General features: G+C 40.4%; 1 protein-coding gene across 1 annotated transcript; it reads right to left on the bottom strand.

Moving 5' to 3' along the window:
* LOC131239663 (RGG repeats nuclear RNA binding protein A-like) lies at positions 1–25,183 on the bottom strand. The gene is made up of 6 exons (XM_058237489.1): positions 24,798–25,183; positions 23,810–24,338; positions 11,435–11,543; positions 11,173–11,328; positions 10,990–11,052; positions 1–574 (listed from the first exon to the last, which is right to left on the bottom strand). The coding sequence occupies exons 1-6, from the start codon at positions 24,991–24,993 to the stop codon at positions 344–346; spliced, it is 1,284 nt and encodes a 427-aa protein (XP_058093472.1). The 5' UTR covers positions 24,994–25,183; the 3' UTR covers positions 1–343.
* Positions 25,184–27,770: the final 2,587 nt, after the last annotated feature.

The raw sequence follows: 27,770 nt of genomic DNA, 5'->3' as shown, positions 1-27,770 counted from the left end.
TCCGGGGGACAACATCCTTTCATTTTGGAATGAACAAGCCCACCTTATACTTGGACCTGCCAATTTCTTGGATCACCAATCCTGACCAATGCAGGAAACATGTGATGCATTGGCAAGCTCATGCAAGGGAGGAAGAACAGAATGTAGCAACAGGGGCAATGGAAAAAAAAAAGAAGCAGATTTCAGACACTATGATTATATAACTATAATAATTTAATAGGAAAAAAAAAGCCACTAGCTTCAGAAGTACAAAAAAAAAAAAAAAAAGTTCTTTTTTTAAGTCAAATTCATATCTGCTAGTAGAAAATGTTCAGATACTGATTAATTACCATACTAACAAAAATCATGCCTTCAATGCTCCACCCAAGTGCGGGAACTGGCCAGGATCCTCAATGCAAGGTGCAGGAGCGGCATGATCAGCCTCAGTGCTGGGCCGCCCCGAAAAGCCTCCCCTGAATCCGCCACCACCACGCTCTCCACGACCACGGCCACGCCCACCACGGCCCCGAGCAGTTGTAGGCCCCGTGTACTTATCGCCCTCCGCCGGCTTCAGAAATTCGTTTATGCTCACAGACTGTGGGACATGTCATGGGTCAATGCAATTTCCTTAATTGCTTAATACAAGATATTCCTGCAAATGCTATTCAAACTATGGAATTCGGTTGAAAACAAAGGAACCAGTAAAAAGGACAATGAAACTTGAAAAGACAATTCCATAACTGCCGAACATGTACACTTTAATAACGTATAACCAATCAAAACTCAAACCTCTGTCTGCTCCTAGTATTGATTCTACACACAAGAGTGGAAAGATTTGAATGAAAATGTTTAGCCAGTGCATATTTAAAAACTCAGCATATCCAAGTAACAAGTAATATATGACAGTTTCCAACAGTATTGATCGTTCAACAATCCCAATTCTGTCAATAAGGCTGTGCATATCTGCGTTTGTAGCTTCCTACAGCAGTGTTGGCCAATTGCCGAAAGAAACCAACAGCATCGATGTATCATCATATATAAGAAAGGCCCATCCGAAGACATCCAAGATTCGCTGATCACTAGTTCCACATGGTGAAAAAATAGGACCTCTCTTTAGTTTCTATTATTTTTATGGATAGAAAGGCCCATCGGAGACATCCAAGATTCACTGATCACTAGCTCCACATGGTGCAAAAAATGGGTGGGGAGGGTCTCTTTAGTTCCCTTTCATCTATTTTTGTGTCAGGCACTGAAATAAACTAAAGACCTGTCTTGATAAGCTATTATAGACACATCTGTCCAGCCAAGGCTTGTCTAGATAGCCTTTCATGGATTTTTTTGTTGTCATGACCACACTTTCTCAGACACCCTCGAATAGGAATGGATGGACATGCATACCCGCCACTTGTACACATTTGGCAAATTGGCACTTGTAGTTGGGTGGGGCATGTATAGATCGATGGTGGCACGTGTCACATGTGGGGTGCTTGAAGATTTAAAACGGAAAGGGTGGCGATGGACCTTACCCGCCTTTTGTGGGTCTGGGTCCATCATCATCATCTAATCCTTATCCTGACTAATTGGGGTCTGCTGCATGAATCTTTCCACCATTCCATTATCAATGGCCACAACTTCAGTTAAACAATAGGTCATCAAGACTTTTCTTACTATTTCCACTCACATCCTTTTGCGCCTTCCCCTTGACCTTTTAAAACCTTCAACTTGTACCAACTCACTCCTTATAACCAGCATAGTTCTTGCTCCCCGTTGCAAATGACCGAACAATCTTAAGACTACTTTCCCCTCATCTTATTACCTATTAGTGCTACTTTTACAGGTCTGGGACCAATTTTTTCCAAACCTTTCAAAAATCAGATCCCAATTTAAATTAGATCAGCTCCAGGTAGTTTATTAGTAACGTCACATACTACTTTCCCTCATCTTATTATCTATTAGTGCTACTTTTACAGGTTTGGGACCAATGTTTTCCAGACCTTTCAAAAACCGGATCCCATTTAAATTAGATCAGATCCAGGTATGGGGGATACATCACGTGTGACACATAGAAGTGGGTTGGGAGTAGGTTTTGGACAGTGTTAGAAACATCAGTATCATGTTACATACCGCACCCTTGGGATATGGATACACATTGGTTATTGCATGATATATATCGGTTGTATCACGTAATGTATTGCTGTTGTTGGAAACATGGGGAAACATTACAAAATTGGTCGTCAGTGATTGTTAAAAAAGACATCAATACACATTTATAAATCAAAACATTACCCAAAAAACAAAAAAAAACGAGTGCACATAATAGGTTTTCTTTGTATGGGGTCCTAATCTATGCATTGTCTAACTGAATTGATGCAAGTATATTCAAACTCTATTCATATAATTTATAAATGTAAGAAGACGTATGGAAACATAAGCAATACATTCAATAGTAAAAGAAGAATCACTAGATCAGGTTACATACATGTTTGCTTTTATATTTAGACCATTGTTGTCATGTGAGTCCACACATTCGCATATGCGATCGCATATGCGCACATTGGAGCAGAAATCGCATATGCGACAGTGGCAGATGCGATTTTTGCACATATGCGATCGCATATATGCCACTCGTGCGAGAATAGGCGATCACATATTGGCCAACGGTCAAAAATCTGACTGTTGGAATTTAAAAATAAAAAAAAATAAAAAAATCAGCATTTTTTCCCTATAAAAAGGCATTCATACACTCTTATTTGCATACTACATGCACTCAAACTCTCTCTATACTCTCATACACTTTCAAAGTCTCAAATATCTTATTCTCTCTTACATAATTACATTCTCCATCTTTCAACTCTCAAATTTGAAGCCTCTAAGGCCCAAAGCTCCATATTTCCTTCAAGTTCAAATCAAGATTCAAGAAAGTAAAGCAAGTAAGAATACATTGAAATTGAATTCCAAATCAACTCAAGTCTCACATTTCATTTTCTACATCTATCTCTTTCTAGTTTCTTCTAGATATCATTTCATTTTCTACATCTCATAATTCTCATTCATTTCATTTTCTACATTCTCTTATTTATTATATACATTCTCTAATTACATTACATAATATTCATTCATAATCATACACACACTCTCTCTTTCTATCTCTCTTTCTTTACATTCAAGAGTCAAGAGACTCGAAACATTTTTTTATTTTTAGTTTGCTACAACTTACAAGTTACAAGTTGCAACTTACAAGAAGATTCATCAGAATCAACTTTCAAGAATCGAATACACCCTGATCCATAGCTCAAGTGGCAGAATGAGTGAAAGATACCTCGTTTCATCACTGAGGTCGTGGTATCGATTCCTTAGCGAGGGTGGCTAACAGTGAAGTGTGAACTGACAGTGGGGTGTACTAACAAAACTATTTATTAAAAAAAAAAAAAAAACTTTCAAGAATCGAATAAGAGTTCAAAGGCAAGAATTTGCATTTTACAAGAGCAACGAGAGTAGAAGACTACAAGTCTACCAACATTTAAGAGTCACTCCAAGACTCAAGAGTGAAGAATATATTTCCAAATTTTAGATTGTGTGATTTGTATTTTTGTAATTGTGTAACTCTCTCTCTCTCTCTCTCTCTCTCTCTCTCTCTCTCTCTCTCTCTCTCTCTTTAGTCTTTACTTTAGTTTTTAGTTTTTACTAGTTTACAACTTACAAGTTATAACATGAAGAATAAATACACATACCACACCATGTCTTCTTCCCAATCTTCCTCTTTGAAACCTAAGTTAAATGACCCGGGTTGGAAGTATGGGCACTATCGTAGTGCTGCGGATAAGACTCACATAGTATGTGAGTTATGTGAGTATGTGGGTTCCGGTGACATTGCGCGGCACAAGCAACACCTTGCACATTTACCGAGGTTAAATGCAAAAGCATGCAACAAAATTATTCCAGAAATCTAAAGGGAGATCATTGAATATAGATAAATAATCGAGAAAGAGATGCGATAGTGTCCTACGTCAGAAGGAATATATGGAAGAAAACGCGTACGAAGATATAAACATAATTGATGTAGATGAAGCTAGTCTTACTCCCCCTAGTTCGACAAGCCGATCTAGACCACCACCAATTGCCTTGAAAAGAACCCGAGGGCATGGGCCCATGGATTGATGGTGTAGATCACACCCCAAAGATGTGGTCGACTAAAGGGATCGGGGCAAAGGGTCGGCTCAAACAACTTTAGAAAACCGATATAAACAAAAAGATAGAAAAACCACTATTCAATATATTGCTAAGTGGTTTTACCAAACCGGCATTACTTTCAACGTAATTAAATCGAGAAGCATCAAAGTTATGGTTGAGGCTATAGGTCAATTTAGACCTAAGCTTAAACATCCTTCATATCATGAAATGAGATAGACGTGCCTCAAAGTCGAAGTTGATTATACACGATCCTTTATAGCCAAATATAAGAAATTGTGAAAAACGCATAGGTGTTCACTCATGGTCTATGGATGGACCGATAGATCCAATCGGTCTCTCATTAATTTTCTGATAAATTGTCCAGCTGGGACAATGTTCTTAAAGTTTGTGGATGCATCGGGTCATTCGAATACTGAAGAATACTTGTTTATCTTACTAGATAATGTAATTGCGAAAATAGGTGAGGAATACGCTATACAGGTAATTATAGACAATGCAACCTCATATTTAGCTGACGATCATCTTCTTATGGAGAAGAGGCGTCGTTTATTTTGGACTCCCTTTGTGGCTCGTTGTGTTGATCTGATATTAGAAGATATAGGTAGGTTATTTTTAAATGTAATTGCAAGGCCTAGAAGAATCACGGTCTTTATGTACAAACACGCCCTTCTTCTCAGTCGAATGAGAAAACCCATTGGGGGTAACCTGTTATGTCCAGCAGTCACCCGTTTCGTTACAACCTTCTTAGCGCTACAAAGATTACATGAAAAAAAAAACTTAGAAGCTTTGTAGTGTCGGCCGATTTTACAAGTGGCCCTTGGTCAAAGAAAGCTGAAGGAAAACAGGTTCAACAAACAATCATTTCGTAAAGTTTTTGGATTCGAGTGGTAAAGGCCCTAAAAGCATCCGAGCCCTTAGTCATTGTGCTGCGATTGGTGGACGAGGATGAGAGCCTCCAATGGGTTTACATATATGATGCAATTGAGAGGGTGAGAAATAAGATTATAGACCATTTTAACTATAGAGAGCTAATTACAAGCCAATTATAGATATTATAGATAAAAGATGGGGCAGCCAAATGTCATCTCCATTGTATTCGGCTGCTTACATCCTTAACCCAACCTATTTATTCGCTTCTCCTGATCCAACAGAAGCACTTACTATACCTCGTCCACCAATCGCAACACAATGACTAAGGACTTGGATGCTTTTAACGCCTTTACCACTCGAGGATGAGAAGCCTCTAATGGGTTACATATATAATGCAATGGAGAGGGCGAGAAATAAGATCATGGATCATTTTAACTATAGAGAGCTGATTACAAGCCAATTATAAATATTATAGATAGAAAATGGGGCAACCAAATGTCATCTCCATTGTATTCGCCTGCTTACATCCTTAACCCAACCTATTTATTCGTTTCTCCTGATCCAGCAGAAGTACTTACTATACATATGGTTGGATTTATTGATGTGTTGAAAAAAATGATTCTAGATAGAGAAGAACAGGACAAGATCTCAGCTTTATTGAACTTATATATAAAGAGTGAGGGCATATCCTCATGGGATATCATCATCAAGCATCAGACAATGAAATTGCCCAGTAAGTAATATGAATGTCTCAGCTCTCTTACAAATAGTTTTTTTTTACAATGTAATCTACAAAGTCTAACCTACTTAAACTGTTTTTCTCAGCTGAATGGTGGGCTTCCTATGGAGTGGACCCGAACAAGAAGGATCCAGCTCTAAAGAAGCTGACTATGAGGATTCTTGGACTCGCATTTTCTGCCAGTGGTTGCGAGCGCAACTGGAGCACGTTCAAGGCAATAAGTTTAAAATGAAAATGTTAATATAATAATATGTTAGTATATTACAGACTTACAGTTTAGTAATTGAAAGTTTGTAACTTCAATTTATAATTTATAAGTGTAAGCTAATTAACTTAATAGCTAATGCCAAACGTACTTTCTTTCATGCAAATTCACACCAAGAAAAGGAATCGCCTTGAGCAAAAGAAGCTCGACGACTTGGTCTTCGCCCAATCCAATTAGAAATTGCAAGAACGATTCCAAATTAGGAAAGAAAAACCTGGTTTTTTTACCCTATTTGCTTAGATGAGCTGGATGCAAATAACAAGTGGCTCGAAGAAACGGATGACCTGGTATTTATTGGGGAGGACCTGACATGGGCACAAGTTGAAGATGTCGCATACAAATCGATACCAGGAGAAGATACTTCTACTTTAACTCAAAGGCGAATTGATAAGGAAGAGCTAGAGGGCGAGTAGTAGCAGTCAACCTGTGGAAGAGATTGAGGAGATAGAATGATGAGATGACGATGATCAAGCTGAAGATCCACCGTTGGATGTTGATGAAGTATTAGTACATACAGATGATGAAGAAACAAAAGAAGTGTATGTGGAAGAAGGAGATGACTCGGATGATAACGGAGATGATGACGATGGTGGTGGTGATCAAATGCCACAATGGCAAATAGATCAATGTATATAGTAGCATTTACCATTTAGTATTATTTTATTATAAACTTATAAATTTATAATAGATCAATAATAAATAAATAGCTTCTTTATTTTGTTTACTTACTAAGTATGTTGCTATTGAGTGTTGATTGGTATTTGTTAACTATATTGTCAGATGTTGATGACTAAATGTTTAATTCATTGTTTAATTGGTTTTATTTTACTCAAATGTCTTGCAAGGGCATATAAAATTATTTATCTATTAACTTAGGAAAATTTCCCCTACTTTCTTATATATTTTTTTCAATTTTTTTTTCTTATTTTCCTGATTTTTTTAAAAATTTTCAAAATAAAAATAAAAATACATATATTATATTATATATGCGACACGATCCCATATGCGATATGACAACATTGGTTTGGACATAAAGATTGCAACCGATTTGTGAGAAATTGAAAATTTTTTGTTTCTTTTCAATTTTCCGCGACTTAACCCATCTCATCCAAATCTCAAAAACGAAGCTCCTAATCCATGATTTTGCATACGAAACATGAAAAACCATAGATTTGTAACAATTTAACACTGATTTAACATCATTTATAAAAAAAAAAAAAAAGGATTGAAAATTGAAAATGCTCACCAGGTTGAACATGTGGGACATATTCCACTAGTAGTGCATTTCGCAATGCATGTGGGATACAAGATATATCATAGGATATATCGGCCGATATTGTCGATACTTAAAACACTGTTTGGACCAACCATGGCCAATGATTCAAATTTAATAAGAAAAAAAAATTGAATAATTAGGTGAATAATTAGGTGGCTACACAATGGGGGCAAACTTTGGGGTGTCTTCCATCCACAATCTGGCCCACTTTACGAACGGCTTAGATTGCCAAAAGGTGGATCGCGCTGTGTATAGCCCATGCACCAAAAATCCCTTGATTGGGAAGGGGGGGGGGGGGGGGTTCCCAAACCATGGGTGAAGTTTATTTTTTTTTAAATAGATAAAATAAAATAAAATAGTGGTGAGTAAAAGAAAAAAAAAAAATTTGCCCATGCATTTACTTTAGGTAAAAGTTTTAAAAGAAAAAATAAATAACTATGTTACCTATACTCCTCTCCTTCTCCTTCATGAAGATCAACATAGAGATGCATACATACACACACACATACTCCACGCATGGTTGGACTATAAGCTACAGTCCACCAAGCAGATAACTTCCAACCTGTAAAGTATGTGTGACATCCAACCATTCCAATAGGTTGGCCCTATCACAAGGATCACCTTTTGCAAAAGCCATTCATATCCACACGTCGAGTGGACCACACTTACATTTTTTCTACTTATTAATCGCTAGAAATTGTTTTATATAGTGTGGCCCACCTGATGAGTAGATAGTGCTGATTTTTGCACTAGGTCAACGCCAACGTGAGGCCAACATGTTGGAAGGGTTGGATGTAACATGCACTTAATAGGTTGGAAATTATCTGCTGAGCAGATTATACCTCATGGTCCAAACAGTTGGGCCAGAGAGAGGCATCGGAAACGTTGAGTTAGGGGCTATGCAGCCATGGATGGGGTATCGAGAGAGTGTCGGAAATGGGCTAGGATTTTTCAACTCTCTCCTACGTGGGTATGCCTCTTTCTCATTAGCAGCTAAAATCTTGGCTGTCAACTGGCTTTTTGTGAGGAAAATCCTAGCCATAGGTTGGAAAGCAGCTACATTTCTAGATTCCAAAAAACCCTTCTATTTATTTTAAATCAAAGTCGCCCCATCTCATAAAACTAGTTGAGGGGATAAAATTGTCACCCATTACTCGTGGTATAAATAGCATAAATAGAAATGTGTGCGTGTAAAGTGATCGAGCAATAGTATAAGGCTTGCTAAGCCACATGCATGTGAGAGAGCCTATATGAACACCATGAATGTGTCAAAAGGATCACCATGCATGTGTTGTGTGATCTATTCCATCCATCAGGTGTCCTGACCATGCAAACGCCCTTATTTGGTCCATAAAACCCAAACCCGGCTGGAAACCCTAGACCTGACAAAACCCTGGTCCAATCAGCCCGGGTATGGGTACTTTGGGACCTGACCCAATGACAGCCCTAGATGGTGGTGCATGTTGCACAATGGAAAATGTGGGGCGACTGAAAATTGATGGTGTCATATGTGGGCCTCTTGAAGATAGACTAGCACACGTGGGGCACTGGCACATGTGGCACAGTCGGACAGTTGATCACAGTCCTATAGTGTACTTAATGAGAATCTAGCTGGATAAATGTGTTTCCACTACTTTGCAGAGATTGCACTATCCAGATATGAGACTAATTTTTGGATAACTTCTATTTTATTTGAATTGGTGCCCAAAAATGGTTGACAAACCATGGATAGTGCTACTGGGACAACTCTATTGGGTCACAAATAAGGCATCATAATCATTATCAGCCGTAGTTGCAACTGATTCTGAATTCCACCATTGGCATGTGAAGTATTCATGAAATGGGGTACTCCTTAACCTTGCTCGTGTTTCAAACTCATGCTGCCATACCACACAAGAAACTGCCGGCAACCATGATGGCATGAAAAATCTCCTGGTTGAGATAGAGCCCATCAATAAACAGAGTGCAGCATGGCAAGTAACATGAACACACTAATATCGATTACAGAAGGGTTAACTTTAAGAGATTTTAAGCTGATAAAGTGAACTGAGGAATAATTGAACTTTAGTATGATTAGAGACATAAATATGTACCTCTTCAAAGCTAATTTTCTCCAAGAATACAACATGAATTTAGTATGATTAGAGACATAAATACATACCTCTTCAAAGCTAATTTTCCCCAAGAATACAACAGGAATGATGACATAGATGCCAATTATGTATAACAATGCCCAGAATAATGGACTTTTGGAGGATTCCAACAGCCTCCTAGTTACCAGAACTAGAAGCAAACCATTGCAAAAGAAACTTCCACTCAATCAATACACAATAGCGTGGCCATAACATATGGCCACATAGGCCAATAGATGGCTTCAATCCATTCTAGGAAGCTTCTGGAAAGAAGTCTATGGAAGATCTTTTAACCAATCTTCTATTGCCCACCCGAGAATCCTAAAATAACTCAATTACAACCTTTCTAGTTGCAGAGAGGAAAGAAGCCTAACCAAATAAGTAAACTCTTTTTGAGATCATCTACAAATTAAATAGACATACAACCATGTAGCAGTTCCACACAGACTGTTGAAACACAATAAAGAAGAATTCCAAGACTGTATATATAGCTTATAAAAGGGGATACGGATAGACAAGTAGGCCCCCCCAGTTCAATCAAGTGTCCCATATGGATTGATATACCACAAGTCAAGTAGGGTCCACTTTGAATCTTCTTTGATACGTGTGTGATGTGTGGTGAGACTGGATCCATCAACTCCATACAACTCGTGGGAAAATCATATTTCTAATATCTAGTGGAACATTAGGACTATAGGCCATAGTTGCATGAAGTGTGAGCTAGGCAGTAGCAGATTTGGGTGCAGGACCTGGGAAACGTCTGTTCCAAAAAAGTTAGCAAGTAAAAACAGCTAGGAAGTGGGAGCATAAATCCAATCCAAAGGGTGATTTGAAGCAGGAAATGCAACTAGTTAGTAATGCAACTAAGTTTTGGAAAGTAAGCTGCTTTTTAAAGCATAAATGACTGAGTATTGGGGACTGATTCTTAATATTTACAGTGTGGAACCATTAAAATATATATACTTACAGTGAGGAATAGCCCATAATGCATACATCCCTTTCAAGTCCAATTTGAAAGTAACAGAATTGCAATTAGGAGTCTAATCCCTTGATCTGAATGCCAATGATGACTACAATTTGGTCATTTTCCACTTCATCGAACTGTTTCTTTTAATTGATAAATAATCAAATTTATTAGAAGAAGAAGAAACAAAGGCCTTTTGAAAAGCCTAAAACAAGGAAAGAAAAAAGAAAAACATAGAGACAGGCAGCAAGAAGCTGCACCCAGCAGAAACTACACAAAAAGGACCCAGGCTATACTTCACCTGTAAGTGATAAAATAGGTCCGGTACACTTCATCGACCAATTGTCGCAATTTATTGAACGGGACATCCAAATGCAGCCCAAAAGTCCATCTACGTAGGTTTTCAAATGACATGTGAAGTATCTATGTTTAGGAGGCAGTATGAAACACCATTATAACAAAAAGTACCACAATGCAATAAATAAAATAATCAGATGAAGAGGAAAAGGAAATACTGCATCTAAGAATGAGCAAACAAATCAGACTACAGGATATAAAACAAGATGACAATACCTTACGAACTTTCTCTTCCTTTTCAAGGCTATCCTTCTTCTTAAGCTTGTCCTTTTCAGACTTCTATAAACAAGAAAACAGAAGCAACTAAGCCACTAAGTGAATAAGACCAAATGAAAAAAAAAAAAAAAATTGTTAAAATTAGTGGCAGCTGATGCAATAGGATATAACTCGTTAACATACCAATTTAACAGAAAGGTTGTCCTCTTTCTTTTTTTCAACAAGTTGCATCAACTCAAAATCCTTGTCAAGGGCAACTTTCCTCTCCTCACTTTTCAGAACTTCCAAAGCCTTCCTCTTCTCAGACAGCAGCTTCTCATATTCATCAAGGGTCATTTCCTGCAAACAATTATCATCAGCAAGCAAGCAAAGTAAACTTCGCCAATGCACATTATTTTCTTTCTGATGCTTAGGTCAATAAGGTGCCAAGAAAATGGAAAATTACCTTTTCTTCTTCTTCTACCTTTTTGTCAGAAACATCTTGAACTGCTTGTTCGGGCTTTGCTTGATCAGGCTCTCCGTCCTTTGGAACTTCAATAGTCTCCGAAACATCCCTGCCACAGAAGACAGCATAATGCAGTCATCCCCTAGGAGCACGAAAGAATTGTCTTTCAAGCTACACAGGTACATGAACTGTGTGCTTCAAGAGACAGCATTCAAAAGAAACAACAATAACACAGGAACAAGCCAAACCCCAAGCATCAATCCAAAAAAAGAAGAAGCCTTAAAGATGCCTCAACATGCAAAATAAACAAATGTTGGATCACTGTCCCTTCATTAGTTGCCTAACTATTAATCATGTTGGCCTCTACATGAACTATATTGGGAATGGAAAAGCACATTAAACATCCAGTCGCGAAAAAGTAAGATCATCCAAAGAGTTATGATTCCCTCCATGCCTATCAGACCACAAAGAAGGAATGCCTTCTACTAATATGGATTGATCAAAGAAACAGAGAAATGTCGATTTATGAATCTTGATGTCCAAATACTATTTTAGCACCTCTCACATCTGTGGAAGAACTAACATGCAACAAAGGTATTCTAACAAGCAACGGAAGGTATTCCAATAATAGATTTCAAGTATGAATCAGATGATCAAAGAGCACTAGAGTCAATTTTGCGCCAAAAGCTGTTAAAGCACATTTGCAGAATGTTCTACGTGTAAGTAAAAAAGCCAGAATTATCTGTCAGTTAGCAAGAACCTGCCACATGAGATGCCACTACTTCATTGTGTTCTACAACTTCCAATCCACTTGTCACCCTTCCCATGGACATTAAGGATAGATAACAAGAACAGATGGTGGAAGATCTAGTCGAGCACAAATAAGGTTGTCGATAGGGCTGTACATCGAGCCGAGTCGAGTCAAGTCGAGGTGAGCCAAGCTTGGCTTAACTCGTCCGTGCTCTCGTCAAGCTTGGGCTCACCATTGGAGCTTGGCTTGACTCGTTCATGCTCCCCTTGAGCTCGAGTTCACCATTGGAGCTTGGCTTGACTCGTCCTTGCTCCCCTCAAGCTTACCATTTGCGCACCCAGCCCCAACCCAGCCTCAACCCAACCCCCAAACCTTTCAATTTGCAAATCATAGGTTCAAAACCCCAAATCTCAATTTTGGGATTTGAGGTTTTCTTATTTTCAAACAATTACATAAATTAAAAAAAAATCAAAGATTAGATTTAGAGGTACATTGCTACAAAGAAAGAGAGAGAGTGAGTCTAGTGGGTGCGGGCCATGCAGTTGAGATGCTGAGACAAGTGAGGAGGAGTAGGAAAGAGAGATTGGGAGAGTGGAGCTTGGGCGAGGGGGGGGGGGTTGTGCGCTCGGGCGCGGCAGGGCGGGTTGGGTTTGTAAAGGTAAAGGAAAAGAAATGGACGAGTAGGGTAGGGCCTTTAGTTTTTTTGTTTTTTTTAATATAATATATGTATGTGTATATTATATTCGAGCTCAAGCTAACCAAGCTTGGAATCGAGCTTCGAGCCGAGCCGAGTCAAGCTCCACTCTGCTCAACTCGTTTTTAGACGAGTTGGGTCATACGAGTCGTCGTTCAAGCCGAGTCAAACCGAGCTAGATCGAGGCAAGCCGAGCAAGCTTTTCGAGCTAGCTTGGCTCGTGTACAGCTCTAATTATCAACAAAGATGAACTCCCCTGGCTCCCTTCCCATCGGATCACAAAGACGGATCTCCCTTCACTAAGATGGATTAAGGCACCAGATTCAAGTTATAGTCCTCAAGAGAACTGTGGCACAAAATCAAACTCTTGACACAAACTCATTTTACAGTCCTACCTTCCAAGACCGATAGCTAACAACTGAGACATCTCATTTAACAACAAGGGTTATATGCTCCTACTTAAGGAAAATAAATAAATAAACAAATAAAGCTTCTTCCCAGAGAGAGAGAGAGAGAGAAGTTATTTCAGCTCCTACCACAGCTACTGAGAAACTTATAGTCCTGAGAACTATGTTACAAATCAAACTCTTCACGCTAAAAACTCATTTCAAAGTCCTGCCTTCCAAAGAAAAGGATGAGCTGATAAAGGAACGACTGAGACGTCCCTATTAAAAACATAGGGGTTATTTCGGCTAATACTGGAGAAATGAAAAACATTAATGCTATTTCAGCTCCTCCTATCACAGGGCACAGCTACTGAGAAATATACAAGCAAAGAAAGCCATGCCTAATCTAAAGGCTGAGGTGAGAGACAGGTAATCAGACCCAAAAAGACAATTTCAAAGCTAAACTAATTTGAACTGCACTTATCCTTCTCCAATTGTCCTGATAGTAGTTGAAAATGCCTGAATGAATTCCCTGTAGAAGTGATGCATCAGAAACTGGATGCAATGAGAAGCGGGCAAGGGCTGACTAGGGCGTCCCCTAGAAGTGATGGGCTGCACCAACATCCAATTGCAGCAAGAAGTAGCCTTGGCTGTAATCGGATGTTGACTGACCAAATGTACGAATACTGACATGAGCTTTGAGTAAGTGGATACAATGTAACAAAGGAGATTTAAGCTTGCGTACATAAGACTGTGAAAAGGGGTAAAACCTAGAGAAATTGATGGATATGAACTTCGACATATGTGTGTGTGTGTGTGTGTGTGTGTGAAATGAGATAGGGATGGTGGTAGACAGAGAATTAAAGGATGAAGTTGTAGATGTGACGAGAGTATGTGATTGAATTTTATCAATAAATCTTGTGTTGGAGACGAGATAATCGATATCGTAAGTGCATGTGTTACATAGGTTGGGTTAGAAAATAGATTCAAGAGAAATTTTGAAGGACAAACGATCTATTGCAAGGAATTCCAAACAGATAACATTTAGGGCCTGTTTGATTTTTCAATGCTGGTGTAAATACCTGTAAATGGGTAATTATTACCGTTTCACCCGACTGAAAAACATTATGAATTTCAGCCTTGAAAACCGGTTCAAAACTGGTAGTCTAAATTTTTGGACCTCATGGTGACATTTCTGACATATCTGTTCCGTACATCTGTTTTCCTACAACATTTTGATATATGGGCCGAAAAATGAAGTATATCCAACACTCAAGTGGCCCACACCAAAAGAAAGAGCATCCCTGAGAAGTTTTTAACGGTAAGTGTTTGATTCACTTTTTTCTGTGGTGTGGTCCACTTGAGCTTTGGATATGCCTCATTTTTTGGCTCATGCCATAAATTCAGCTGGCATAATGGATGAACGTTGTAGAGAAGCGACATGCTTCACGGTGGGACCCACAAATATTTTGCAGACTTTTCAATTTTTGCATCAAAAAAGTAAGTGGGTCAAATCAAATACAAGGAAGAGTGCGGTATTTACCGATGAAATAATTATTACGCATTTACAGTACATTTACCAGCGACTTGGAAAATCAAACAAGCCCTTATAGGAGGATGCTTAAATGAATATAGGAAGAGAGTAAAGGATATGAGAGGGTACATGAAGGATATGGTTTTGGGAGAAGGAATGGGATGGGGGATGCTATCCTTGACTTTGATATGGCATATGTTCTTAGTCTAGTAAACTCATACTTTGAAAAGAGATATTAACATTTAATAACTTTCAAAAGTGGATGATATATCATATACAAGCTAGATAAGTAGACATATTTCTTTCTGCTTAGAAAGAAGAACGACGACCAATATGTAAAGACTGCAAAATTATACTAGGAGAGTTTGGCTACGCAACATAAGATGATGATTATGGACGTTTATATTAAGAGATAGAAGAAGGGAGTGAAAACAACCTTCAAAAAAAGAAGAAAAAGAAAGGGAGTGAAATTAATAGGTTTCCAAAAACGAGGTGGTGTAATCTAAAATGAGAGAACAATGTTATTTAGTAAAAAATTGATAGGAGGAAAGAAAATGTTTTGTATAATGAGATGGTTGAGTGCATCAGGAAGGTAGCGAAAGAACTATAAGAGTATCGAGAAGGAAAAGCCACTCATAAAAGGATACTTGGTGGTGGAATGACAATGTACAACAGGCCATTAGGGAGAAACGGTGATGTATCAAAGCCTGGCAAGCAACTAAGAACGAGGAAAATTTAAAACAAGATAGAAACACCAAAAAGAATGCTAAGAAGGTAGTAATTGAGGCTAAACTTAAGGCATATGATGATCTTTACAATAGATTGGGGCCAAAGAATGTAATAAAGATGTCTTCAAACTTGCAAGGGGGGGGGTTTAAGGACAATGAGAACACTAGGAAGTGGAGAAGCCAGATTTCAAAAACCTGTTAAATGACCATTCTGAGAGCCTAGTGAATAATGATAGAAGAAATCATAAACTCAAACAATATCAAAGACCATAGATACAATTGTAGTATAAGGATATCCAACGTAAAAGGAAGCTATGAGAAAGAAAAGAAAGGCCATAAGACCATATGGTATACTTACCAATAGAGGTTTGGAGGTGTATGGGAGATATTGATCTCATCTTGGTTGACAGTTGTTCAACAATATTGTAAAATCGAAGAAAAAGACAAATGAATGGAGGAAAAGTACCATGGTACCTATTTACAAGAATAAAGGAGGTCTGCACTAACTATCATAGGATTAAGCTAACTATCATAGGAGGTATGCACGTTAATCTCACCAAATCGAAGTTTTTTGGAGTCAATTTGGACAGTGAAGATTCGGCTATTTTGGTAGGGATTCTGGATTGTGCAGTGGGCTCGCTTCCGTCTGCGTTCGTGGGCCTTCCGTTATACACTGGCACCCCTCCTCAGGCCCTTTGGAGCAAGATTGTGACCAGATTTCAATCCTTCTTAGCCAGATGGAGATGCAGATACTTGTCTCTGACTGGCAGGATGACCCTCATTAAGTCAACCCTTTCCAACGTGCCTATATACTTTATGTCTCTTTTCAAATGTCCGCCTGCTGTGCTGTCTTCGTTAGATAAGATTAGGAGGGATTTCCTGTGGCATGGAAAGGAGGACAAGAAGCAATTCCACCTCGTCAATTGGAAGGAAGTGTGCAGCCAGATTCTTATGGGAGGGGCTGGGATAAAAGATTTAAAAGTCATGAATCAAGCTTTCCTCGGTAAGTGGATATGGAGGTCGGGATCGGAAAGCGGGAATCTGTGGAATCGTATCATCAAGGGCAAATACGGTAGCTCGCAAAATGGTTAGTGGACTAAAGACGTTGCCACAGGTAATGCTTCAAGTATTTGGAAGGGGATTTCGAAAATGAAAAAGATCGTTATTAGTAATATCACTTTCGCTTTGGGCAACGGGGAGAGAGTCTGTTTCTGGTTGGATCCTTGGCTTGGAAGTCAGCCGCTGAAAGACAAGTTTCCTCACATCTTCAGTCTCTCGCCCATTAAAGACATTCTCGTGGCTAACTATTGCACTATCACAGAAGGAAATGTTGTTTGGAACATTAAATGCAGACGCAATCTGAACAACTAGGAAATAGACGAGTATTCGGAGATGATGCTTTTCATCCATGCCTCTCTCCCGGTGCATTCTGAATTCGACTCCATTATTTGGAATTTGGAAAAATCCAGCATCTTCTCAGTTCGATCCCTATACGATTTCCTTATCAATAGCAGATCTGCCTCTGTCAAGTACACTCCTCATTTCTGCTAGAAATATCCCGTTCCTCCTAAGTTGTCGGCTTTTGCTTGGCTTGTCTGCAAAAAGAAGATTCTTACAATCGACAACCTCAGGAAAAGAGGTATGGTTTTAACAAACATATGCCTTTGCTGTATGCATGACGAGGAATCTGTCAACCACCTGTTGCTTCACTGCCCCTTCATTTCAGAAATTTGGTCGGATCTTCTTTTGCGCTTCAACATGTCTTGGGTCTTTCCCAATTCGGTCGATCTCCTTATCCTTACGTGGAACGGGGTGGATTGCGGCAAGTATTTTACTCGCCTTTGGAGGATGGCTATTCTAGCAATTTGGTGGTCCGTTTGGGAAGAAAGAAACGGGAGATGCTTTACTGATTCTTCCAATTCTACTCAGGTGGTTGCGTCCAGGGCCAAGCACAGTTTAATTGAGTGGGCCTCCATTGATGACAAGCTCAGAGATTGTGATCTGCTACTCTTGGGGACTTAGTTTTTTTCTGGGTTTCCTTTTTCTCTGTCTTTCTCTGACTTTGGGTTTTGTTGTTTTTTGGGGTTTTTTCTCCAATCCTTTTTGTTTTTGTTTCTTTTGTTTCTTTTTTGCTTTTCTTTTCCTTCTTGTAGTCTGCTATCTCGGCAGGCTGGTTTTGTTCCCTCTCTTTTGTTCTTTTCTTTTGTCTTAATTGAAGTGCGTTAACTTTCAAAAAAAAAAGCTAATGAGTCATACAATGAAACTTTGAAAGAAGTGTCCGAGAAAAGTTTAAGGCATGAGATAAATGCATTAGAAAATCAATTTGGATATATGTTAGGAAGATCAACCAATGAAATTATTTTCCTAGTTAAAAAGCTAACGGAGAAATATACAAAGAGGAGGACAAATCTATATGCATGTTCTTCATTGATTTGGGGAAAGCATAAGATCCCTGGAGAGTTAATTTGGTGGGTGTTGGCAAAGAGTCTCAACAACATATATTAACATGATTTAAGGATATGCACGAGGGAGCCAAAACAAATGTACCATTAGTGGAAAGAGAAATGTGTTTCCAATTATTGTAGGCTTACACCAAGGATTGGCAATGAGCCATATCTTTTTTGCTTAACGAGGCATTTACAAGAAGAGATCCCACGGAGTTTGTTGTTTGAACATGACATAGTTTTAATTAATGAGTTGGGGAAGCGAAAACACAAAGCTAAAGGGAGGGAGAAAGGGCAGGGAGTCGAAGCAAGGACGACAGCAGCTCTGAAGCATAAAAAGAGGGGGAATGAGAGTGGGGAAGATAAAGGATGGGTTCGGGAGGAAAGGAAACGCAATCAACTTGCTCAGGTTGCTTGCAGGTTAGAAACACTACCAGAATATCCCTCTTTGTGAAGGGGTGGACATAGCCAAACTTCATCAAAATCTTTGGGAAGATAGGAGCAATGAAGGATGTGATCATCCTCATGTGCGAGGCTCCTCGACTTCTTGGGGTTTGCTTTCCTTTTTCCCGCCTTGAGAAGGAAGAAGACGTGCCTAGAATGGTGGCTGCCATCAATGGCCATAATTATCATGGTCAGAAATCTCAAAAGAGCCCAATATGGCATGGTGGAGGTTAACTAAGAGGTTAACAAGAAGAAAGAAGCCAAGGAGAAAGGCAAGTTGAAGGTTGTTAAAGGGGAAGGAGAGGTCCGTATCAAGAGCAAGAGTGTGGAGAGCAAAGAAGGGGAAAAGTTAGGAGAGGGGAGGAGAATGGAAAACCCAAGTCACTCAGGAATATGGTGGTTGGGGGATCGAGGAAGTCGGAGAGAGGGAAGAACGGGAAGTCAATGGAAGAGGAAGCACAAACGATGCCAAAGAAATGGGCTTGGAAGGAGGTGACACCAAAAGGGTTAATGGTGCCTGCGAGGTGATGCAAGGAGTTTGGAGTTAACGATGAAGAAGTCACAATCAATCAGGTAAAGGCGTGTTGAAGGCATGCTCTGAGGTGATGGAGGATGGGTATTTCATCAAGTCGTACAACAACCAGGAATTATGCAGCTCCTTCAGGCCTACAAAAAATCTCGAAAGGAGGATGGGTATTTCATCGAGCCATACAGCGACCGGGAATTATGCAGCTCCTTCAGGCATACAAAAAATCTTGAAAGCATTTTCATTGCAAGAGCTCTATTCAAGGACGGACCTGTGGAATCGATCTACAAATGGGCTAACAAATCTGTCTTTAGGTGGGAATACATTTAGGGTCAGATCTGGTATTTCCCTCTCGAGATGTGGTTCACGAAAGCTTTCATAGTAGTCGAAGATTGTCTTGGGGAGATGGATGATATAGACCCAGTGATAGAAAATGGCAAGGATACTAGAGTGGCTCGAATTTGAATCAGAAAAAAGAAATGTAAAGATTTTGTTGAAATGGATCTTGATTGTGATGCGGGACAATGTTTCAACTAAGGTGGTGAGGGAACCCAATGGGAGGGTGAATTGAACAAGGGAAAGAAGAGGGCAGGTGTTGTGGGGAGCGATCGAAGGTTGGTAATGGTGGAAGCACAATTAGAGGAGAAGCACCATCTCAGTGGGTTGGCAGTGCACATAACCAAAAGGGAGGCACGTATTTGGCTCTCCAATGGTGGGTCAAAGGAATTGGTGCGAGAATGGAGAAGCAGCTGGTACGTACAAAGCTAGCTGGCGAAGGGGCGAATCATCATGATGGCGAGGCTGGGGAAGAAACATAGGGAGCTAGTTGTTAGGTCAGAAGCTCTCGATCGGTGGGATAGTGACGTGAGTGCAAGAAATCTTTAGAGGCTCAAATTACAAACACGAATGGGGAGGATAAGAGGAGAGATTGGCGGCTGGGATGGTAGGCGGAGAGGGGAGTTGTCGTCTCTAGGAGGCTCAGACTCTGAACCTAAAGGCATGGTGAGAGAAAAGTGGTGTCTCAAGTGGTGGTTGAGCCACATGGTACGACTAAAAGGAAACCTCTCGTGTGATGGCGACACACGTGCAGAGGAAGATATGTTCGATGGCTTGTGCGAGGCCCTTACTACTCCTGAAGCGGCTCACATGGACGGCAACTTAAGTCCTCCCACATGCAAGGATTGTAGCACATACAAGAAGGCTTCTTCAAAGTCTCCTCCCTTCTTGCCTAGTGGTCTTTGAGGAGAATGGGGGAGATAAAACTTCACCTACTTTGAGTGTAGCAAGAAACAGGTGGTTCCTCCCATCTGGAATGGTCGTGGAATTATTGTGGGCTATGGAGGAAGATGCGACCGAGGGGATAACCTTGGAGGTCGAGCAGTCAGAGCGGGCCTTAATATGGGTGGAAATAGAAGACGAGGAAGAAAAGGGCAATGACCAAAGCTGCTAGAAGCACTGGGCTAGGTGGAGTTGTTGGAGAGTTTGAAGTGCTCCCAATTCATGTGTTTAGTGGAGATTAAGACACGAAGAGATTAATGCCTAATGCAAATGGGAAGGTGATCACCTTCTCGAGGAGGATTAAGGGAACAGTTGTCGATGGCAAGGGGTATGAACTGGGTTACAGAAGCTATGGGGCATTTGTGCCTAAAGGAAGGCTCTTCGATCTCTAAAGGGGCGTAGGGAGTTGTTACAACTTGAAATCCTCAATCAATTATGATGTCGGTGCTTCATCTGACAAGAAGAGGAAAATGAGAAGGGGCGGGTTGGTCGCTTAATGAAGACCAACAACTAGAATGTTATGATTATGGAATGCCAACAAAAAAGAAGAAAGATAGAGGTGTATGCAGAAGATCAAAAGCTCATATAGTGACGCTTCAAGAAACAATGCTCCAAGTGATTGACCAGAAGGTGATAGATTCATTGTGAGGCACCAAATGCAAGGATTGGATGGCTTTAGATGCAGAGGGTGTTGTGCAGAGCATTGCAGTTGCTTGGGACTCGAGTCAATGGTCTAAAAGAAGACTAGCGGAGTAGTGGTTTCAGTCATCCTCCAAGGTGTGGCGACCGGGTTCAGGTGGTTGTTTTCAGTTGTCTATGGCCCTAATCAGGTGTCACAGAGGCATCTATTGTGGAAAGAATTGGACAATGTTTGCAAAAGATCACATACTCCATGGTGCGTGGTAGGGGACTTCAATATCACGAGATACTCCTATGAAAAGTCAAATGGGGGCCGAGTCACTTGAAGTACGTAGGAATTCTCGACGTAAGTGGATCGTCACGAAATGGTATATTTGTTTATGGGAGATGTAAGGTTTACATGGTCAAATGGCCAAGAAAACTCTCTAATGACAAAAGTATATATTGATTCTCGGTCTCATCGGAGTGGGCAAAAGAGTTTTGTTCGTGCAACAATGGGGGCTTCCAAAGCCAACGTCTGACAACTATCTTATCCTATAGGAGGTAGACTAGGAGGATTGCAGCCCAAGACTTCTTCGATTCAAACTAGCATAGCTCAAGGTGGAGGGCTTCTCAGCTTTGGTCAGTGAGTGGTGGAGATCTTTTGTAGCTAAAGGTTATGCATGGTTCAGACTTGGCCAGAAGATGAAAATGCTAAAAGATCAAATCAAAGTCTAGAAAAAAGAATTGTTAGGGACCTGGGAGGCAAAGTCTATGGCATTCTCAACAAACTTCAATGCATTGACATCAAAGGAGGAGAAATCCTCTTGGAGGAGGAAAAAGTTGAGAGGGTGAATCTTTCCATAGCATATGCTAATAGGTTAAAAGAGGGAGCGATAAAAATAGAGGCAAAGATCAAGAGCAGTGTCGCTAAGGGAGGGAGATAAAATACTAGACTTTTCCATAAGATAGCAAGTACCCAAGCAAGGAACAACAAGATTAACACTTCACAATGTTATAGTGGAAGGAGGAAGAGTTGAGGCAAAAGATCAAGTTTGCGAAACTATTGTTCAATTCTACAAGAACCTATTAGCTAAAGAGAAATGAGAGAGGCCTCAGCTACAGAATTGGGATTCAATCAAATTTAGGATGTGGATGCACCATCTCTGGGGAAGCCCTTTTCTGAAGAAGAAGTTAGAGCTAAGGTGAATTCGTGGGGAGGTACTAGGCATCGGGCCCAGATGGGTTAGCAATGGCTTTCTTTTAGGTATTCTAGAATGAGGTCAAATATGATGTGATGAGCTTCATGTATGAGTTCCCTGAGAAGGGTCGGCGCATCAAGGCGTCATTCATCGCTATCATCCCAAAGAAAGAAGGTGAGCACTACCTATAGGATTTTAGACCAATTAGTTTGATTAGTGGGTCATATAAGATCTTGGCCAAAATGCTTGCTTCTATAATTCAAATGGTGTTGGCGAGGGGTCATCTCAAAGGCTCAAGGAGCATTCTTGGAGGAAGACAAACTCTAGACAATGCGCTAATTGCGCATGAATGCATCGGCGCTCGGCATAAAGCAAGCCCAAAGGCATTATTTGTAAGCTAGATATAAAGAAAGCATTTGATCATTTCGACTAGGTTTTCTAGACAATATGCTTGGTAGGATGGAATTTGGGGAGAAGTGGAGAAAGTGGATGTTGGAATGTCTTAGATCAGTGAGATTCTCAGTGTTGGTCGACGGGTCTCCAAAAGGATTTTTCAAGGCATCTAGAAAGCCAAGGTAGGGTAATCCACTATCCCCGTTCTTATTTGTGGTTATGGTGGAACCTCTCAGCAAAATGTTGGATAAGGGCCATGTTGCAAGATTGTTCAAAGGATTTAGGGCGCTCAATGGGGGTATTGAGATCTCTAATCTCTAGTTCGATGATGACACGATCTTCTTTTGTGAAGTGGATGGGATAATGGTGGATAATTTCAGGAAAGCGGTTAAGTAATTCAAAGAAGTCTTGGAATACAGCCGAAATTTCTTTAGGTTTAGGTTTTAGTATAAATTAGTAGTTTTGGAGTTGATGCGTAAAGTTGATGAAGTCGGTTATCTTATGAATGAGAATTTGAAATTCTCATGAAGATTGGTTGCCTCTTCCTTCTACTTTGTACAGTGCAAACATCTCTTATTGATGGGATTATGAAGAGGTGTTAAGGATTTGAGTTGTGCTGCTCGCCACTAGTAGCACCATGGATCTTACAATTCAGTTTTTTTTTTCCTCTTTTTTCTTCAGGATAACTTGAGTATAGGAATTCTGTTTTCTACTGTTGGATAGGTAGAATATGCTCTATGCATTTTCTCATATGACGTGATATTATAGTTTAATACAATGGCCAGATGGATTTCTTGAGCGAGAGAGCTCCAGCTAAAACTAATTATGCAGCCAAGATAAACATAACCCATACTCTCCTTCTTTTTTGGTGGAGAAAGATAATTGGAGATTTTTTAGAAGAGAAGGGGAATGAAGTTCCCTGCATGAAGGAAGTGGCAAGACTCCCCTTCCTTCACGAGATCATTCAAAGCCTAATTGGTGGCCCCGGCTGACTGGGAAACAAAATGTACCTATACTTTCTGGAGACACTATCATACAACTATAGATACATCATCTAAAATAATCCAATGGGATATTTAAGAGAACTAATATCTACACCCACCCACCCTCACTGACTTGCAAACCCATTTTCCATTCAGATATTGAAATAGAACAAATTCAACATTGAAAATGGACGCATGCAATGAATAAATGTGGATGTAAATGGCAGTTTCCTATTTCTTGAACGGCATCAACTTATAGATATGATTGGTCTATAAATAAATAAATAAATAAATAAAAACAGCTTATAGATGTGTGTGTATTTGTGTATGTATGCAGATGTCACCATCAAAAACTAAGCATGGAAGTAAAGAGAGCCATCAAAAGGAAGCATACCATCCAGTGCCGCTACCGTTGTTTCCAGTCTGCTCCTTCCAGTCACCAACTTCTTCTTTCTTTTCAGATTCATTGTGTTCTTCTCCCCTGCCATACCGCCCATCGCGGCCCCCAGAATTGCGGCCCCTGCCTCCTCTAAACCCACGGTTTTCATAGCCCCTTCCTTCACCTGAATTCAGGCTTTCGTTTTTGAACGAGCGATTCCCATTTCCATAGTTCTCAGTTCCCTCATCCCATCCTCCATCACCCTGCCCTTGGTTTCCGTTCTGACCATGATCTTGATTCTCACTCCCAAACCCACTGTCTTCCCTAAAACCTTGGCCTTGGCCACGGCCACGGCCTCTTCCCCTTCCCCTTCCTCGCCCACGCCAGGTGTCATCAACAGCATTTCCATCATAATCAGCACCGTAATTCCTTTGATAACCATTAGCACGCTCATTTCCAAACTGCCCAGCATCATTGTCACCTTGTCCAGCACGGCCCATGCCTCGACCTCGTCCTCCTCTTCCTCTACCTCTCTCCGCTCTCACTGGAATCAATCAAATACAGCATAAAAACTAAACAAGAACTAAATAAATAAAGGGGGAAATGCTATGGCTGAAGTGGTATCTCAAGCGGACATGTGGAAAATATGTGTGGTAATTGGGAGCATGGATCTGGTGGGCCACCACATCATGGGCTGTAGCTAGAAATTGTTGCAACTAGACAACTACGACCATCCGATCATTGCCCGATAATCACTTTTCAAGTTAACTGTCCATCTTTCAAGGCCACTAATAGGATGGCTAACATAAAACAATCACCTTGATTCCCAATCTATGAAGCAACTACTTGGCAGCCCACAAAATCAATGGTTCTGATCACCAGACGACAGTCTCACACATAGAGTAAAGATAATCTCACACCCGATTCACACAACTTCATTGATCATCATCACTCACAGAGAATCAAGAATCGAATCTTACAACGCAAGAACAGCAACGCTTACCGGATTCAACGGGAGGAAGAGGCTTCGAAGGCAACTTCGCAGGGCCCGCTGGGGGTTGCTGGCTCTTCTGCGGCTGCTGGCTCTTCTTCTCCGTCGGCGCCGGGGCCTTGGCGACGACGCTGGCGAGGAGCGTCGCCACGTCATCGCCGTCGTCGTCGTCGCCCAGGAGGGCGAAGGGGTTCACCTGCCGAGACATGGAAATCCTGCAAACTCGAGGGCTTTGATTCTCTGTATAACCCGGCTCGCTCTTCAAACCCTAACTCTAGCTCTTCTTTTACCAGAATCCTCCATCTTCCTCTCCCTCTTCGGAAGTTTCACCTTTCTTTGATTCTCTGCTCTACCCTCTCTTGCTCCCTTCCTCTCTCTCTCTCTCTCTCTGATCGAACCGACCGTGGGGTATTTATAGTCAGAGCAGATGACCTAACCAGGGTTTAACTTGAGGGGTTAGGGGCTGTGCGCCCGCTATCCTTGGAGAGACGGTAGAGGTAAATTGCGGCACGTGCTGACATATTTACGGGCATGTACGATAGTACGAGGTTCGAGTGGCCGGACGAGGTTGGGTGCGGTTGGGGTGGATCCCTGTGGGGCCACTGTGATGCATGTCCCTTACATCTACACCGTCCATCCATTTTGAAAGCTTATTTCAGAGTGAGATCCAAGTCTTAGATGATCCATACCATAGAAAATAGTACTTACTGAATCCCTACCATTAAAAACTTCCTGAGACTACCAAGATGTTTATTTGTTATTTAACTGTAACATCTCGGAAAAATTCGTATAAAGACCTGAGTACCACCTCAAGCAGAAATTATCTAGGACCAAAATATTTAGAAATTAGGTTAATATTAGTAAATACTAAACTAGAGTACTTATAAAATTAACACTAATCACTTTAAATATGATCTGCAAGACCTAAAACGTGTAGTATCATTGACGATACATTACCCTAAAATCTAGAATTCATCCCTAAACTTGGTTGCTCTCGAGAGCACACCGAAACTCCATATCGGACCTGAACCACACGTCGAAAGTCCAATGATCGCGAAACTATACAGTTATAATCGCATTACTGGACTTGACAACCCCTTCGGAAAATCAAGTCCTAATTGTGTCTAGAAATGCACAACTTGAGCCCGGAGCAAAGTGTGTGAGAAACGTGAAAATATTTAGAAATAAAAATTCGAATTTAAGTAATCTGAGTTGTGTCACTTGCGGGTCAAATATAAGGATTCAGACCATCAGAATCTGACCCAAATACACCCTCGGATCAGGAAAAATGTCCCACACATATCGATGTACTTGTCGCCCTAATCGAGTGACCGTGACCGTTGAACTGAAACTGGTCCGCAACGGTCGATCTGTAAATTCGATCGCACGTGGAAAAGGGGCCACCAGAAGTGCTCCGTTGGACCGGAACAGTCCATATTTGGATATAACCTAAGTATACCTTGGCCCTGGGGTCATTCCCATCAAACTTGGGCCTATATAAGGACCTTAAATCCTCTCTCTCTCACCCCATACGAATTTGAAAAACCCTAGGGGAGAGAGGAGAGAAAAGAGAAGGGAAAGGAGAAAAAGTGAGAGTTAGAGTTGGAGATTCTTCCTAGGATTTGATCCCGCTATTTCATGCACTTAATCACCACTCCTGTATCACTATACAGGCGATTCCAATTCCGTTCTTAGGTAAGAAAATCTAACCCTAATCTGTTTTAGGGTTTCAGATAGTGTAAGTTATGAAATAGCTAATTTAATTTATGCTATAGGTTGCCAATCTACCGTAGACAAAGACTTAGCTTTAAAACTTAGTTCGTTACGAGTCTACTGGCGAAAGGTACGGACTATAAACATATAGGTTATGGTTTTCAAAGCTTTCAATGTCGGTTAATGGTTTATTACTGACGTGGGTGGTATTTCGCATGCCAAATGCGTTGTTTGTTTCGCGTTTCAGATATATATGAACTATATTGACTATAGTGTATTTTAGGTATTTGTTAAAATGATTGAATGCGTGTAGAATTGAGATTCGTGTTTGCTATGATTATCTATCATGGATAGGGGATAGTTACATTTGTAACAACTCCTTGCCAAAAGATCCACCCAAGTACATGTTATGACCGATGTACGTCATATATGTTGCAGGGTGTAGTTTAAGTGTTTATTGAAATGACCGACTGAATATGAAATCATGATTTGTGCCTACCGTGGCTATAGGATGTAAGTGCATGATGATGGTGTATGTGACAACTCCTTTTCAGAAGGATTTGTCCAAGTATATGTTAAAAATCAACATATGTCATGTATGTCGATAGGTGTATTATAAGTGTTTGATAAATTGTCTGTATGTACAAGTAATTGGTGAATTGTATTGTATATGGGCATTGAGATAAGGTTCTCAACTACCTTAACTATGTGTATAAATCCCTCTATGTACCATATATTATATTGTCTGATTACTTATGAAATACATATGTGTGAATTCATGTTTATATTGTATTTCATAAAATGCTTAAACGGTTGTAGGATTTGAATTACTTACTGCTTGATTATCTCACATGAACTCTTGTTGGTGCTGAGTGTGGTTGGGACTATGTAATAGTCCAGACAATCGGTAACGGTTCTGATTTGGTGGCTGAGGTTGTTTTCGCCCACAGGACGTGTTCGATGAATCCGAGCCGTACTTCAGTTGTCGATAGTGGTTAGGCCACACGGAGTGCTCGTGCACTTCATGTCGATCAATTCGATGTGCGCTCGTGCTAGTCGAGCTCGTCAAGTAACCCGATTGACCCGATGTATGTTCACCATGTATGGACGCTACTGCTTGAATCTAGGGTACCAAACTCACCAGTGAAAATCTCTTTAAACCTTGGTACCTCGATCCGTTAAGACTCATGAGCCGAGCATGGTGGTATGAGACACCGTGGTTGAGCTGTCGGCCTACGCTGGGGTGATGATCCTCCCCGTAGTGTCTAGTGA

This window comes from Magnolia sinica, chromosome 3 (genome assembly GCF_029962835.1).
Source record: "Magnolia sinica isolate HGM2019 chromosome 3, MsV1, whole genome shotgun sequence".
NCBI lineage: Eukaryota > Viridiplantae > Streptophyta > Magnoliopsida > Magnoliales > Magnoliaceae > Magnolia > Magnolia sinica.
The sequence above is the reverse complement of the archived record's forward strand: the minus strand, read 5'-3'. Positions and strand labels throughout refer to the sequence as shown.

Bases quoted from the DNA above. Each gene is read 5' to 3' on its own strand.
- LOC131239663 (XM_058237489.1), bottom strand. From the start codon at position 24,993: ATGTCTCGGCAGGTGAACCCCTTCGCCCTCCTGGGCGACGACGACGAC. The intron at 11,544-23,809 runs GTATGCTTCCTT...CTTCTGTGGCAG, and splicing joins AACGGTAGCGGCACTGGATG to GGATGTTTCGGAGACTATTG. The intron at 11,329-11,434 runs GTAATTTTCCAT...AATTGTTTGCAG, and splicing joins AGGTAGAAGAAGAAGAAAAG to GAAATGACCCTTGATGAATA.